This window comes from Eptatretus burgeri, chromosome 11, assembly GCF_056783735.1.
Source record: "Eptatretus burgeri isolate ZD-2024b chromosome 11, Ebu_testis_v1, whole genome shotgun sequence".
Lineage (NCBI taxonomy): Eukaryota > Metazoa > Chordata > Myxini > Myxiniformes > Myxinidae > Eptatretus > Eptatretus burgeri.
The window spans coordinates 92,976,055-92,993,591 of NC_140971.1; the positions used below are offsets into that span (position 1 = coordinate 92,976,055).

The 17,537-nt window shown below is 45.9% G+C and overlaps 1 protein-coding gene across 12 annotated transcripts in view; it reads right to left on the reverse strand.

The window, feature by feature from the left end:
• The window catches only part of LOC147017666 (teneurin-3-like), a 420,926-nt gene that overhangs the window by 152,489 nt on the left and 250,900 nt on the right, over window positions 1–17,537 (reverse strand). For all 12 annotated transcript variants that reach the window (XM_085847416.1, XM_085847409.1, XM_085847415.1 and 9 more), the window contains one exon: window positions 17,281–17,486. In XM_085847416.1, the coding sequence (XP_085703542.1) occupies window positions 17,281–17,486 (206 nt within the window). The remainder of the gene's footprint in view (window positions 1–17,280; window positions 17,487–17,537) is intronic.

Sequence of the window (17,537 nt, forward strand, 5' to 3'; positions counted from 1 at the left end):
ACGGATGACATGTTGGATAACCAAGCTGATAGGAGAACATAAGGGAATGGTGAGTGCACACTTGTGCCCATGTACAACAGGCTTTGTTGGTTGCGGCACTGGGCCTGAGTGCGAGCGTGAGCAAAAGGCGTCTCCAGGCAAGGTGAGATGATAGTCTTGAGGTGCAGGAAGGCAGTTGCAGTGGTGAGGCATATGGAGATGGGAGCAGTCATTGTGGTTGAAGTGGCGCTGTCAAGCAATAGTGGTTTGTGCTATGGGCGAAGGCTAAAAAGTGAGCTTGATTGGTGGGTAGAGCGCATACGGTATACCCCCGCCAGGCTGAACAGTTTACGTTTTGTATCCCACTGATGACCGGATCTGGATCTGCACCTGAACCAGAATCGAATCAGTTTGTACTTGTCACTTAACAAACTCATCTACCTAGTTGTGTAATAAGTTGTCCACAACTTTTTGAAATATCATGCAATATATCATTTTTGGCCCCAACTCTAATCGATGGTGAAGAATGACGTCTAAAAATTTAAAAAAAAAATCACCTATCCGTACCTTCACCAAAATCAAATTGATTTGTCCTTGTCACAAACCTAACCTGTCCACCAAGTTTCATCTGAATCCATCCATAACTTTTGAGATATCATGCTATATATTGGTTTTAGCCCTATCACTCGATGGTGAAGAATCACTTTAAAAATTCTCGGATCCCGATCAGGAATCTGATCTTCAAACTCGAATTAATTTGTCCTTGTCACACACCCAACCTGTCCAACAAGTTACATCCAAATCAGTCCATAACTTTTTTGAGACTGTGTTAGATATAGATTTTAGCCATATCACTTAATGGTGAAGAATCATTTAACACACAAAACATGTCCACCAAGTTTTTGTCTGAATCCATCCACAACTTTTTGAGATATCCTGTTCACAGACAAACAGATTATGGTGAAAACATAACCTCTGTACACCTTCGGTAGAGGAGGTAAAAAAAAAACATATTCCAATGAAAGTAGAGGGATCTTCATAGATACAAGTCAAGCTACTCTTGAAAAATAAACGAACAACATCAAAAGTGTTATATAAATGCAAATTTCTTTATCCTTGTAATTAGTAATTTATGATTTGGAACATGGCCGCCCGTAAGATTATGGTTCGGATCACCAAATGCTTCGAAATGGAGAAAAACCTGAGCGTGTGGTTAATTTTTTTTTTTCAATCGAAATTATATGACTAATGTACAGTACTATTGTATAAAATGCAGTTTGTATTTTCTGAAATATCTTTCAGGAGTGAAATGTGCTGAACACCATGCATTTTGAGTCCACAATTCAGTTTTTGCCCGAGTCGTACATTCTTCACGTCCCTCGACTTGCAAACTCTTGTATTTGGGTTTCTTCTCTGATTGCACACATACTCATATTTGTCAAAGACCTGCCCATGCATGCAACCTGTGTTCACTTAGTAGTTTTGTGCTAATTATGCAGCAGTGCTTGCAACAGATTTTCACCAACTGTTGGTCTATCATCCAGTTCTACATGCACCCTGGTGCTGTACCCAATACAATGATGATTCATCCCAGCGGGATACATGTAGCCATGATGTGTGATGTTCTAGCCAGATGCCTGCTTCGCGTTCATGTTCATGTTATTTTTTAAATCATCAAAATGGCACAAAACTTGACTGAACTGCACTTTCCCCCCAATGGCATTGAAGCCATCTTCCCCTTTACTCTCAAGTGATGACATTTTCTTCATTCAACTACAAAAACCATTGCAATTAACTGATATGTCATCTTTTATGCCATTGGTGTGGCGTTTTCTCACTGGACTTGTTCATTCCTCTTTAGCAGACAGATTTGTTCCACAACAACAACTTCGCTTTTTCTTTCACGTATCTCTTTGAGTCCACAGTTATACTATTTCACACCTCCTTCAAATATCCATCTCATTAATGTCTCCAGTTTCTTTTTGTCTTCCAATTTTCTCCTGAAACTTCCCCAATTATCCTTTGAAATGCACAGGTCGAAAAAATGCAAGAGCCAGTACCTTCTCTAATAGGTGTATGTGTGTACTGTACATCATATACATATATTATATATACATGAGCCGAAGGACCTGGCGCTGCCCGGGGAAATTCAATGAAATATGTATTGAAATCTAAGCAACAGTGTATAAGAACATACTCACTTGAGGCCTGAACACAGAAGTGTTATAATAAACCTGTGTAAAGCAATCTTTTTACTAACAGGCACACGTGTAAACACTATTCTGTCGGACCCTGACATTCATGGTTCCGCTATTAATGAACCCCGCATATTCACAGTTCACAAAATGTGACCTGCTTCTACTTTCGCGGCCTTGTGCTTCGCATATTCACGGGCGCATTCACAGTATTTCACAGGATTTTTGATTTTCCCTAATGAATCACGAACCGGCAGGAAACTATCCCCCCCTATCCCATTGAAACAATGCCCCGACATTCACAGCATTTTTCAGGAACTCATCTATCCCCCAGGAATGTTGGGGTGTGACAGTGGTTAAATTTGTTGCTGACAAAAAAAAAATCACGACATACAACCTCAACATGTGATCATCAAAACATGTTACTCGATCGTTCCTGGGGGGGGGGGATGCAGGCAGTAAATTAGCACAAGACCAAATCAGGGTTTGAAGGGCAATTTATCTGATATAAATATTTTTTTAATTTTTCAATTTTTTTTATTCAAACATAGCACTCGACTTTCCTCTGGATTAAAGAGGAGACCATGCAAAGTTTGGTTGCACTGGTTCCTGCAGGGTCTGAATGCATTAATGAACAAACAAACAAACTTTCTTCTATGTATAATATCATGTGGTGCAGTCGTACTCCATATGGAGGGATGATACGGGAAAAATGATATGGCCGCCCATTCAAATGTGTGCACAATGATACGCTCGTAAAATACTAAAGAGTGAAGTCATAAGCATTTTTAAGCCATAGCTTTTATTCTTGAGCATTTTCTGAACTACCAAGACTTAAAAAGATGCCAAAATACATCGCTAAAGCACCACATCAGGACATTGCTAAAACGACAATTTGTACTTCTCATTGTTTTCCCTCTCAAAACAATGTAAAACTGTAACCCGACCTACTTCAATAACTGCTGAAAGTATGATGGTGATTCCAATGCAAGGAAGTTCCTTTGTCTCTGGGCTAGTGCACGCAACCCAAAATTTAAAAATGTATGAAACATTAATATTATGAAACACTCGACCAAACCAGTCCAACATTGTGAGGGGGGAAATGGACAGTGGACAGAACCATTCCAAAAGCGATACATATCCAAACCGTCTCTCTTTACGTACTTTCCCATTAATGCAGTTCTTTTATTTAAGGCTTGGCCTCGATGAAGACTATTTAGTCCGTGACTGAAGCCTTCAACATTAAAAAAAATCATAATAATATAATAACATTTAAGCCATGGTCTTGCAGGGTTGGAATGAATGATTTATTTTGGGTTTACATTTACTGTAAGTGTGTGTGAGGGAAGGTTCACTTAATCCAGGTCATTAACCTGCACCAGAGAGACAGGGCTCGCAGAAATTTGAATAGGTAAATTGGGATGGCACCGCAGGTAACATTGGGTGTTGTGGCATCCGCTGGGGAAAGCAGTTTTCAGAAGGGGGTTGTACAAACGTTAAAATTGGTTTTGGGTTAAGGTTTTGTCTGTTACAGTAGATTTTTGTGTGTTTTCTGACATTTCCTTCTAACCACAGAAGTTAGGAGCGAGGAACCAAGAGTTTTGCAAATATTTGAATTGTTGTGTTTAAGGGGTGCAGAACGTTAAGGAGAATAGGTAAGTTAACTCGACTCGCTTCCCACAGCCCCTCCTAATTTAATTCATAGGCCTAATTAGGTGTGAGTTTGTAAGTGGAAAGGCTGGAATGGTAACGCGCTGTTTTGGTGGCACACGGAGGACCAACGGCATATTAGGCAGGTGGTCATAATGTTTCGGCTCATCAGTTTATACACATGTATACATATGTATGTGTATATATATATATATATATATATATATATATATATATATATATATATATATATATATATACATACATACACGCATCCACATATCTACACGCATCCACATATCTCCACACACACACACAACACACACAACACACACACAACACACACAACACACACACACACACACACACACACACACACACACACACACACACACACACACACACACACACACACACACTGTGTCTGACCGCAGCCGAAGGCCAATAGACCATTTTGCCTGATGAAGCTGGCTGTGAAGCTGGTGAAACGTTGCCCTGAGACCGGGTCTGCTCTTGCTTTTTTGCTCAAACTAGCGGAGTCGATCTAGTTTTTACTTTTGGTTGAAAGCGTCTTCATATATATATATATATATATATATATATATATATATATATATATATATATATATATATATATATATATATATATATATATATATATATATATATATATATATATATATATATATATATATATATATATATATATATATGCCTGGTGTTGGTGTAGTGGTTAGGGTCGCGGCTTGGGATCCAAAAGGTCCTGAGTTCAAGCCCCATTGGCCGCTTGAATTAATACACACCAGGAGGTTGACTCAGCCTGTCATCCTTCCGAGGTCGGCGAAGTGAGTACCAGTGTACTGGGCCCGGTGTATGCCCCGGTTAGAATAGGTGTACCATATCCCTGTGTTGTAAGAGGCGACCAGGGTTGCGTCAGGAAGGGCACCCGGCGTAAAACTTGTGCCAAATCATTATGCGGATCATAACGGATGATCCGCAGTGGTGACCCCTAACGTGAGCAGCCGAAATTAAAAAGAAGAAGATATATATGTATATGTATATATACACATATATATATATATATATATATATATATATATATATATATATATATATATATATATACATATATATATATACATATATATATATTTACATATATATATTGTTGCGGATTCGCGCCCGCCAGCGTGCTGACGGCCCCGTAACTAGAATCGCGGCACGTGGCCCACCGGACGGACAATCCAGTCGTGACCCTCTCGGACTAACGCGGGAACCAGTCACGGGTGGACCTTCGGTCTCTCACCGCGATCGAGCCAATCAGCCCCGCGTGGGATAGGGTTGCTCGCCAGATTCGAACTACCTAAGTACCCACGCGGAGGGTAGACCGGGCGATCGCACCTCGCCGCCAGGTGGAACGGACACGGGCCACTTAGCGACCCGTTCCGTACTATCAGAATAACCGGCGGTGTTATCGTCGACCTCGACGGTTCGATTAATTATCGGGCGTATTCAGCCCACTACCAACCCTTTACGTGAAGTAAGATGGGGATTCAATGGAGGAAAAAGACGAGCGAGCGGGAAACAGTTCAACAATAAAGCACATTTATTCGCGGCACACGGGAAGCACACAAATACAATTCCACCAAATGCACACAAAAAAAAAGAAAACACAATTCCATTTACACAAAAGCAAACATAAAAGTGAAAACACTGTGCAGAGCTAATACCGACTACCGAGCACACGGCAACACTTATACAATTCTACTTCACAGACGGCGCCGACAACACATACCCAAAACCAAGGAAAAGAAATCCCCCAAGAATGAGGTAGGCCTGAGGCCGAGACCGGGTCGGGCCTACCCGTCTGGTGATGAGACGCGGAGCGGCGATGGCCCCGCAACCCGCGGGCCTCGTGGACAGTGCCTGGCAGGGGGTGGGAACGGGGCCCCCTTGGTCGCACTATCTCAGCGCGGGGGGAAACAGGAGGGGGTTGCTGATGCTCGGGGTATAGAGGATCTTTATTATCCCTGGTGTGCGTCTCCACCTCGGCCAGGTCGCGCTGCCGGCCTCCCTCGGGTGTGCAGCTCCTGGCACCGACGCGAGCACCCCCGCGTCCGACTCTCTTCAGCTTCTCCAGCCACTGCAGGCTTCGGGCTCCAGACTTCTTTCGTTCTCGTTTGCGACTCTCTCCTCGTCCTGCTGACTCCTTTTTCTGACTGACGAACACCGTCCTTTTATCCCCCGTAACTTCGCCTTTGACCCCCTCCCTTTGACCTTTCACCTCGCTCCCCATTGGCCCGAGAAAAAGTGGGCGTGAAGGCTTTTTGATCCACAAATTTGCATATATCGATCGTTCTGGAGGCGGGGCCAAATCGCCCCTCGCTCACCGATTGGACGGCAAAAAGTGGGCGTGTGTCGTTTTTGATCGTTTTTGAAGCACAAAATCCGTGATTTTGTACACGCTGTTCGACGCGCGTTCTGCATGAGTCCAACACCGGTACCCACAGCGGGGCAAGAACGGTGGCGATGCTACGGTTGTGAGGTGTGCGTGAAGGTCGTGGCGGTTGTGGTGAAGCGGTGGTTGTGGTCGGTGGTTGATGTTGTGGTTGTGATCATGGCGGTTGGTCCAAAATAAAGATAGTAAAAGAAAAACGGCTATCCTGAAGAGTCGCAGCACGTATAAATGACATGTATTCCCACTAGACAACGGGTTTTGGGCCTAACTACACATGCACTTACCGAGATACCTCACCTAAGGGACCTGAATGGTGGTTTTGCGAATCTGGTAACCACAACACTACCCCCTTCCTTTTACAGACTCGTCCCGAGTCGTCAAATTTTCGTGTGCCATCATGTGTAGTTTTCCCCTAGTACATTTTACCTACGGATCCCTGAGTGCGACATTCATGGTATTCGTGTCCCCAAAATAAATAACCTGAGGGCTGCGTAACTACCTAAACAAACTCACTCACACGGACGACTTAAATAAAATTGCCGGCGCTAAGACATACATGCCGGGGGCGCACTCATATTTACAGTACATCTTACCTTAACTTACAAATTTTACACTAAACCATGGCCCAGGATCATTGAACTCTGCAAAAGAAAGCAGTTAGCAGGGAGCCAGGCTGCCCGCATGCAGTCTCTGGCTCAAACAATGCAGGTGACAGGGAACGTGGCTGGCTGCTCACACGCAGTCCAAGGCCTTCCCTTTTGAACTGAACTCAGTGAACCACAACGGTGCTTGGGCTGCACAACGCAGTCTCCGTGCCAGCTCAAGTGGCACACGCAATGAGCACAACGAATGGATGGATGAACACAAACACGGTGCACGGGCCGCCACTGCAGGCCCGTGTTGTAGCTGCCAACAGGGCAGTTCTCGCAGCTTGCAAACTGTTGCTTTCTGATCCTGGCGCACATGGAAATGAACAGGGGGGGGCAAAGCAAAAATTGAACGGGGCTGGTGAACGTGGGCAGTGGGCATGGCATGGCAAAGGTGGCAGGCAAACACAGCCCGCAGAACAAGGCCGCTGCAGGCAAACACAGCCGGCAGACGAACTGGCCGGCACAGGCCTCGAAGTACCACAGCTGCAGATGAAGTGGCCGGCACAGGCCTTGAAGCAAAACACGGCCAGCCGATGGCACAGGCCTTGCAGCAAAACAACAGCTGCCGATGAAGTTGGCCGGCCTCCGCCTCGAAGAAAAACACGGCCAGCCGATGGAGTTGGCTAGCCTTTGCCGTTCAGTGGAGGTTGGTGGAGGGAGTGCGGTGGTGCTGGCCACTTGGAAGGCGGGCTCGGACCTACCTACCTGTCTCCCTCCCACCTATCGCCTTTGCCTGTCACTGTACCTACCCACTCCCTTAATTTGTCAAACCCCAATTTAGCCCCAACTTATTTTTTTGTTGTTTTTATTTTTACTTCCCCTCTATAAATCGTCCCCTAACCCCCTTTATCGTCTTTGTTCGGCTAACCTATCCTGTCACCTAGCCTCCTCCCAACCCCTACGTTCCCTTCCCGGAGGGGAACAAGGGAGAGCTAACGTCCTGTGTCGAGGCCCAACTCAAGCCTCAGAATGGCCTCCCCAGAGTTCGGCGATCTAACCAAAGTGGGTCCAGCGGCCCACAACGAGAGCGTGGGGATGGATGGTGCGGAGGGGTACATCTCCTAATCTACCCTAACCATTTAACTGTTAAACTACCCCGGGGCTTTCAACAAGCGCCTCTCGCTTAAACTATTGGTTCTAACAACCCAGATTCCCGTCGCCTGTGTTGGTGTCCTTACAATTTCGGGCCTCGCCCCCCAATTTTCTCTCCGTGCCCTCACACGGTCTCCTGGCTGGGACACGTGGCTCCCTTTGGCAGGCACGACCCTCTGCCGATTCTCCCGCTATGGCACCCCGGGCACTACACTGCCTCCCTGCCTACCAGCTCCCTAACACCGGGGAGTGCCCCCATGGCACCTCCCCTGAAACGCACACGTGGCAGGCCGGCCTCCCGGGCCCCTTTCCGAGGGTCACCCGTGCCCACAACACTGCCCACGCGGCTAATGGCGCCCCGGGCCCCCGCACCAAGCAGGCGCACCCGTGCCCACTACTCTATCCCGGCCCCCCATGGGCCCATGGCCTACCGCGGCCGACTAGCCTGGTGCCCGGGTACCCACTCAGCGATACTCACCTTTCGCAGCCACGCTCCCAAGCCCGTCAACAGGGCTCCTGCACCCCTCCAAATGGGTCTCGAGCCTACTTTCCCACCAACAGCAAAACGACCTCCATTTTCAATTTGACTAACCCAGCTAACTCACTCTACACTGACCCCGGGGTCCCTTGGGCGGGAGTCACTCCTCCCCCCAATCACTCATCGCACCATGCATTCCCCATTCGCTCCACTCACACAGACCCGCCGGCCTCACTCACTCAACAAGTGCTCACCTCACAACCCACAACTCTTCAACACACTCACCGCTGAACTCTGCCATCCTTCTATCTACATCCCCTAACTAACTCGTGCTCCCACGTCGTCCCTTAAACTATAGCACGTTCCATTTAACACTACGTAGCTAAACTACGTCCCCTCTACACATTCACAAGTCTGTCACTGTCCTCGAATAATTCATTTTATTTCCCAACCTAAATCTGGCTACAATCCCTCTAACTAATCCATTCCACGGACTCCATGAGGACTTACCCCAGCCCCATGAAGTCGGTCTAACTAAGCTAACCCTTCCCCCTAACTAGTTTTCATCCTGTGCCCAGGTAAGGGGGTCTTTCACCCCTTGCCCAGGAATCCTGTACACCCGAAAGTGAGGCTTGCTTTTTTTTTTTTTTCTTTTTTCTTTACATGCGCAGCGCCAGCGCGGCAACTCAGAGCTCGCGCACTTTGCACCTGCCCGTGACGTCATGCAGCTGCACGTGTTCCTCGTCCCTCCTTGGACGGGACCATCCGGCAGAGATACCCCTCCTGCCGGATTCCAACCCCACGTGCAGCCATGGCGTCACCGTGCGCAAAAAAAAAACACAAGCCCCACGTCTCGAGGGGTTCCCCACGCGAACACATGTGCTTTGCCCGTTGGAGCTTAACACACACGATCGCGTGGAGAACCCGTCCGGTCCAAATCCATTTACCTGCCTAAACTTTGTCCGTCCGCGGGATCGGCAAATCCACCGCGTGCGTTTCCGGACCGGGACTTCACTCTCGCAAGCGAGCACGTGGCGGTCTCGTGCGTTGCACAGCACGAACCGCGTGCTCACTGCTGGGTGAACCCGGCACGGTCCACGAAACAGCTACAGCCGCTACCCGGCTTTCGTTCCTTACATGTCTCCGTCGTCGCCTCCATTCAACCCACGCACACCTGCGTGTTACGACGCACACAGTCCACACCATTAAACTCACACCGGGAGACGCGGCTGCGTGCTCCCGCATGCCAACCGACATCTCCCTCTCATACCGCTCTCTCACACACACGGTCTCCCTTGCACACAGCGACCTTGCACACGGCCGTTCACTCACGCGTGCGGGGGCACTCACCCGCGGTGCCTCACTCGCACTCCGTGCCTCATCCACACACGCGGGGGCACTCACCCGCGGTACCTCACTCATACACACGGCGACACTCACACACGCGGTCTCTTCCACACACGGTGCCTCACCCACACACGCGGGGGCACTAACCCGCGGTGCCTCACACACACTGGCCGTTTCACTCACACACACGGCCTCACTCACACACGGTGCCTCACCCACGCACGGCGTGCTGGGAAGCACGTACTCTGGCACCATCGCCACCACACCACCCACACACGGGGTCGCCTCCACACACGGGGACGCACTCACACCTTGCACCACACACACAGGGACAACCACACTGGGGATTCGTGTCCCCACAAGGGTCTCCGGGGCCTCTATACCCCCCAAGCTCTCCGTGCACCTGTCCACAGCACTCGTCCCCTCAACCTCGCAAAGCACGACCGAACTCACCTGGTGGTGACTCGCCTCAAGGGGCATATTCCCTCCCCTTGTTCCTGGAGGAGGTCATCCAGCTGCTCGCACCGGGTCCCCACACGCTCCGCGAGCTCACCCCCATTGTCCTCCACTACCTCCGTGTGTGTGTGCGCGTCACTTACCCCGTCTTCATCGTGTTTATTGGTCTCTGCTTCTTTCTGGCGTCTTTCCCTTATCTTTATGTAGGTCAACCTTGCTTTCTCTTTAAGTCGCTCCCGTCCTTCCCTGTTTTTCACTCCTTGCTCTTTCACGATCTCCGCGTACCTCATCCTTGCTTTCCGTATTAATTGTTCTTTTCTCTCCCTCCCAATTACTTTCACCTCGTCTCTTGTCTCCCGAATTATTTTCTTACCCGCCTCCACCGCGGGCCTGTCAGCCGTTGCACCCCCTTCCAGCTCGTTTGTTCCGACACGTGGAGTCGCCATTTTAAGTTCCCTGCTCACGGCCTTCATGCCCGCCTGCAGGCATCGGCCCATGTTCTGCGTCTCACCCCGTAGCTCTTTCATTTCTTTTTTCATTTGCTGTGTATTCGCATCCATCGTCGTTTTCACTTCATTCATATTCGCATCCATCTTTTCGTTCATGCCTTTCATTTCCGCATTCATTTGTGCCAGCATGGTGAATAGCTGGGCCATGTCGGGTGCGCTTGAGTGAGCCATTTCGGCAGGGGTTGGGGAAGGGTCTTGGTGGAGAGGGGGGGGGGAGGTGTCATACACCGCGGCCGCCGCCGCACCCACCTCGGGCCCTGGGTTCAGTTGGGCGAGTCCGTGTTCCTGCACAATCAACATTTCCTGCTCGGGGATTCCATCCTGGACCATGGATCCTACACATTCTACATCCATTTCTAATACCCCCGGCTCCCGCTCGCCTTGAGACGCCATCTTGCTTCTCGTGAAGGGTTAATTTCGCTCGCTCGTAATTTGGAGGGAATCGGGGGTCGCTTCTCTCACCCCTGGACCGATTCCCGTGAATTTAGCCGGAGATAGGAGAGCCTGTTTTCCTGTTCTCCGATACCAGTGCCGCGAGGAGGGCGATGAATTTGTATCGCACGACCTGACACCAGTGTTGCGGTCTTCGCGCCCGCCGGCGTGCTGACGGCCACGTAACTCGAATCGCGGCACGTCGCCCACCGGACGGACAATCCAGTCGTGACCCTCTCGGACTAACGCCGGGAACCAGTCACGGGTGGACCTTCTCCCGGTCTCACCGCGATCGAGCCAATCAGCCCCGGCGTGGGATAGGGTTGCTCGCCAAATTCGAACTACCTAAGTACCCACGCGGAGGGTAGACCGGGCGATCGCACCTCGCCGCAGGTCGACTTCGGACACGGGCCACTTAAGCGACCCGTTCCGTACTATCAGAATAACCGGCGGTGTTATCGTCGGCCTCGACGGTTCGATTAATTATCGGGCGTATTCAGCCCACTACCAACCCTTTACGTGAAGTAAGATGAGGATTCAATGAGAGAAAGGACGAAGCGAAGCGGGAAACAGTTCAACAATAAAGCACATTTATTCGCGGCACACGGGAAGCACACAAATACAATTCCACCAAATGCACACAAAAAAAAGAAAACACAATTCCATTTACACAAAAAGCAAACATAAAAGTGAAAACACAGTGCAGAGCTAATACCGACTACCGAGCACACGGCAACACTTATACAATTCTACTTCACAGACGGCGCCGACAACACATACCCAAAACCAAGGAAAAGAAATCCCCCAAGAATGAGGTCGGCCTGAGGCCGAGACCGGGTCGGGCCTACCCGTCTGGTGATGAGACGCGGAGCGGCGATGGCCCCGCAACCCGCGGGCCTCGTGGACAGTGCCTGGCAGGGGGTGGGAACGGGGCCCCCTTGGTCGCACTATCTCAGCGCGGGGGGGAAACAGGAGGGGGTTGCTGATGCTCGGGGTATAGAGGATCTTTATTATCCCTGGTGTGCGTCTCCACCTCGGCCAGGTCGCGCTGCCGGCCTCCCTCGGGCGTGCAGCTCCTGGCACCGACGCGAGCACCCCCTCGTCCGACTCTCTTCAGCTTCTCCAGCCACTGCAGACTTCGGGCTCCAGACTTCTTTCGTTCTCGTTTGCGACTCTCTCCTCGTCCTGCTGACTCCTTTTTCTGACTGACGAACACCGTCCTTTTATCCCCCGTAACTTCGCCTTTGACCCCCTCCCTTTTACCTTTCACCTCGCTCCCCATTGGCCCGAGAAAAAGTGGGCGTGAAGGCTTTTTGATCCACAAATTTGCATATATCGATCGTTCTGGAGGCGGGGCCAAATCGCCCCTCGCTCACCGATTGGACGGCAAAAAGTGGGCGTGTGTCGTTTTTGATCCGTTTTTGAAGCACAAAATCCGTGATTTTGTACACGCTGTTCGACGCGCGTTCTGCATGAGTCCAACACCGGTACCCACAGCGGGGCAAGAACGGTGGCGATGCTACGGTTGTGAGGTGTGCGTGAAGGTCGTGGCGGTTGTGGTGAAGCGGTGGTTGTGGTCGGTGGTTGATGTTGTGGTTGTGATCATGGCGGTTGGTCCAAAATAAAGATAGTAAAAGAAAAACGGCTATCCTGAAGAGTCGCAGCACGTATAAATGACATGTATTCCCACTAGACAACGGGTTTGGGCCTAACTACACATGCACTTACCGAGATACCTCACCTAAGGGACCTGAATGGTGGTTTGCGAATCTGGTAACCACAACAATATATATATATAGACATACGTTAAGGTGAGTCAAAAAGTATCCTTATTCTAACTGCAATTGAGCATGTACAAGAGCAACCTTTTTCCACATAGTCCCCCTCCTTTGACACACTTTGTCCATCGGTTCACAATCTCCTGTATGCCCTCAGAAAAAAAAATTTGGCTGAGTGATGAGCCACACATGTACCACTTCTTTCACTTGTTGGTCACTGGCAAAGTGGAAGCCTCTTAAAGCGTCATTGAGAGTTCCAAACAGGAGACAGTCCGAAGGGCCAGATCAGGACTGTACGGAGGATGCTGCAACACCTCAAAGTTTAATTGCCGGAGGGTTTCCACAGTGTATGGGCATCAGTGTGTGGATGGGCATTGTCATGCAGCAATGCAACACCTTTTGACAGCAGCCTTTGGCGTAATGGTGGATCCACATCTCGTGTCTGGTGACAATGCGTCTGAAAAAAAGCATTCCCTTCATGACGAAAGCGGTTCAAAAGGCTTTGGCAGATTATCACACGGTTGTGCTTGTGCTCTTTTGTGAGTTGTTTTGGAACCCATCTTGCAGAAACTTTGTGAAAGCCAAGTCAATTGTTGATTTCATGTGCACAACCATGACTGATGTTCAGATGTTGTGCCACTTCATCAATAGTCAATTGTCAGTTTTCCAGAATTATGGTGCAGACTCATTCAATGTTTTCCTCTTTTGTGGGCATGGATGGGCATCTTGATCGTTCATTATCAGTGACACTTGTGAGACCATTTTTTGAACATAGTAATCCAATCATACACACTATGCTGCAGTAAAGTACTGTTCCCATGTTGTGCTGAAAGTCTGCGATGGATTTCATATATATATATATATATATATATATATATATATATATATATATATATATATATATATATATATATATATATATATATATATATATATATAAAAGATTATGTGTAGCTTTCATCAATCTATATTTGTCAAGAACCTGATACTTATGATGGTATAACTTCCCCTCATTGGCATTTCCCATTTTAAACCGCCTTCTTTGGGTACAAATGCCTGGCTCGTTAACCCCCTGGATCTCACCCATGACTTTATTTACTCCAATTGGAATCTTACTCAAGAAAGAGCAAGTTATTTCAAAAGCAGATGTTGTAAAGTGCAATGAAATAACAAGGCCACGTATGGTAATGTAATTTAAAAAATTCTCAACCCAAAATCCCAAAGTTTTCTGCCTCTAAGTATTGAATAGCGTGGGCTAATTATTCAGCCTGTGGCATGCCTAATTGCAAATTTTCTTCTCTCACTTATTCTTCTTTACTAAGGCAGCATTCGCTATTTGCAGTCACACTGGTATTGTAAACTTGGCAGAGGAAAGAAAAAAAAGCCATTTGCCTTTTGTCAGCTAATTCTGTTTATATTTCTTTGCAATAATTTAATGATTATAACTAAATGACTATTTTCAAAAGTTAAACTCACAAGCAACTGTAAAATACTTATGTACGAGTACAAACTGTGAATATGATTTAAAACATCTTCACCCAATGATAATGGAATAACAGGTAACGTTTTATATGAGAACAAAAAGAACAAGTGAAAGATGAGACGGGAAGGTGGAATAAGTTCAATAATAAATTAGAACCGCACTGGGTAGAGCACGTACCTCCGCCAAGCTGATCAGTTTGCGTTTTGTATCCCACTGATGGGCCGGATCTCCAACCGAACCTTAACCAAAATCTAATTGACTTGTTCTTGTCACCTACCCAACTCATACACCAAGTTTTGTCATCCATCCATAACATTTTGAAATATCGTGCTGTATATCATTTTTCGCCCTATCTCTCAAGAGTGAAGAATCATTGAATTAAATAAATTTATCATATATGGATCTGGATCTTCACTAAAATCGAACTAATTTGTCCTTATCACACACCCAACCTGTCCACCGAGTTTTATCTGAATCTGTCCTTAACTTTTTGAGATATCCTGCTCACAAGCAGACAAAGAGACAGGCGTGAAAACATAACCTCTGTCCACCTTCGGTGGCAGTGATAAGCATTATAAAGCAAAAGTGTGACTTTCTTTTTCACATTTTGACAGGCCACAATAATGTCAAATTTCAAGTAAAATAATAAAATTTCAAAAAACAGGTACCTAGATCTCTATTCATAGTGACACAGGCATGATGGGTCAAATGGCTTTTTCATGTATTTCCATTTCCATTGTCATGATAATGCCAACAGTTCACCATCTTGCATTTGTCTCAGATTTATATGAAAGAAAAAAAATTCATATGAATATATATATATATATATATATATATATATATATATATATATATATATATATATATATATATATATATATATATATATATATATATATATTGTTACGGATTTTAGAATCTGGTCTGATGAATGCATCCACACATCCAGGTCCTCAGACAGTTATTTCCTTAAATTCATGTTCAGATTAGCCCCATCCCCATGTCTAATGGGATCTTAAATGTGATGCGTTGAGAAGGGTAAAGGATAGATCCCCTCTCTTATGGGAAGCTTTATTCTTTATGACAGACACGTTCACACACATTTCTTTCACGAGGTCTGAAGCCCACCCTCATTATTCCTCAGCAACAATCTTTCGCCAGCTCCAATGCCCGCCTTTTTTGAGAGCACACGGGTCGTCATGGTAACTGTGCGCCAGTGGGGCGGGTGAGGTTGGGGCAGACGGCACCCCGCAGAGATGGCCCGGGGATATAAAACGAGCGAGGGGTACGTTCACCAGAGAAAAAGTGTGAAGAGAGAAAAAGTCTGAGGCGAAAAAGTGAGAAGAGAAAGGAGGGGAAAAAAGCGTTCTGAAGAGAAAAGCGTGAGGAGAGGAAAAGCGAAAGGAGAGAGGAAAAAGCAAAGGGCAAGAGAAGCGACTAAGAAGCGGGTGTCTGACCAGCGCCGACGAGACAATTCACCCTTCCCAGTGCTTCGGCAAGTGAGCGTGTGGTGCGCGTGTGGGTGTGAGCAGCACCGCCAACAAGTGAGGCACAGGTCGATCACCAACAACACCAGGGTCTAAACCCGCGACGGACGATCTCGGTGCCCTCCAGACATCAACTGGCATTTAAGGCTGTCCCGTGAGAGGGTGCACGGCAAAGCTGGGTGTTGGCGACGGACATGATACGCACGCACGCATTTTCAGGACGTTTTCGCTTCACAGACGACTTTCTGGTGAGCGAGACGATTCTCCCCCTCCCCTCCCCCTGAATGATCCATTTGGTACCCTTGTTTGTGTTTAGCTCTAAGTCGACCCCCCGTGAAGCATTTGCTCTTTGTCTCTTTCCTGGCATTTTGATTGATTTTGCTTTGAAATTCATTCTTTATTTACCTCAGAAAATAACAAGTTAAATAACATGTGTATATATATATATATATATATATATATATATATATATATATATATATATATATATATATATATATATATATATATATATATATATACACATATACTATACATACATATATAGTCAGGTGGCCCAGAAGTAATAGGACAGTTGCCAGAACAATAGTCACTAAAATTTCATAATTCTTTTATGGTTTTTTTTTTTTTTGATTATTAATTGATTTTTGTTCGATGTTATAAATTGATAATTATTTTGATTGCAGACTCCCCCATAAGTGGAAGATTTGAACCATGGAGGATCTTTTTCTGCTTAAATGTGAATTCTGCAATGGTCACACATTAAAAAAATTTTAATCACATAAAAAAAGTGAAATATAAAAAATATAATATATATATATATACAATACATTTATAATACATGTATATATATATATATATATATATATATATATATATATATATATATATTACATATAGAAAATAATATATATTTAAACATTAAAAAAATATATCTATCAATGTACGGTAATAAAAAATATATATATATTTATATAATATATGTATATATAAAATATATATAGAAAATAATATATTTAAATATAAAAAATATAAAATATATATATATATATATCTATAAAATATATATATATATACATATATATATATATATATATATATATATATATATATATATATATATATATATACACATTATATATATATATATATGACATCTATATATTTATATTTCTATACATGTGTGTGTATATATATATATATATATATATATATATATATATATATATATATATATATATATATATATATATATATATATATGTGCTGTAAATCAAATAACGTACTTGTGTGTGGCTGGGAGGAAAGCGTTTCCGAGCATAAAGTCCCAAAATAGCATTTCTGCCAAGGGAGACATTGAACTTGAGGTACTGTGCCCTGGAGAGGGTTAGCTGTAGATGCCAGAACTGCCCTGGAGGAAGCTCTGTTGAGAGCGATGTCCCCAGACTTACAACAGTACTAGACCATTCGTCTGTTGGCTGTTGTGTCTTCCCTGAAATGATCACAAAGATACATTACAGATGAATGGTGCTGTTGAATCTTT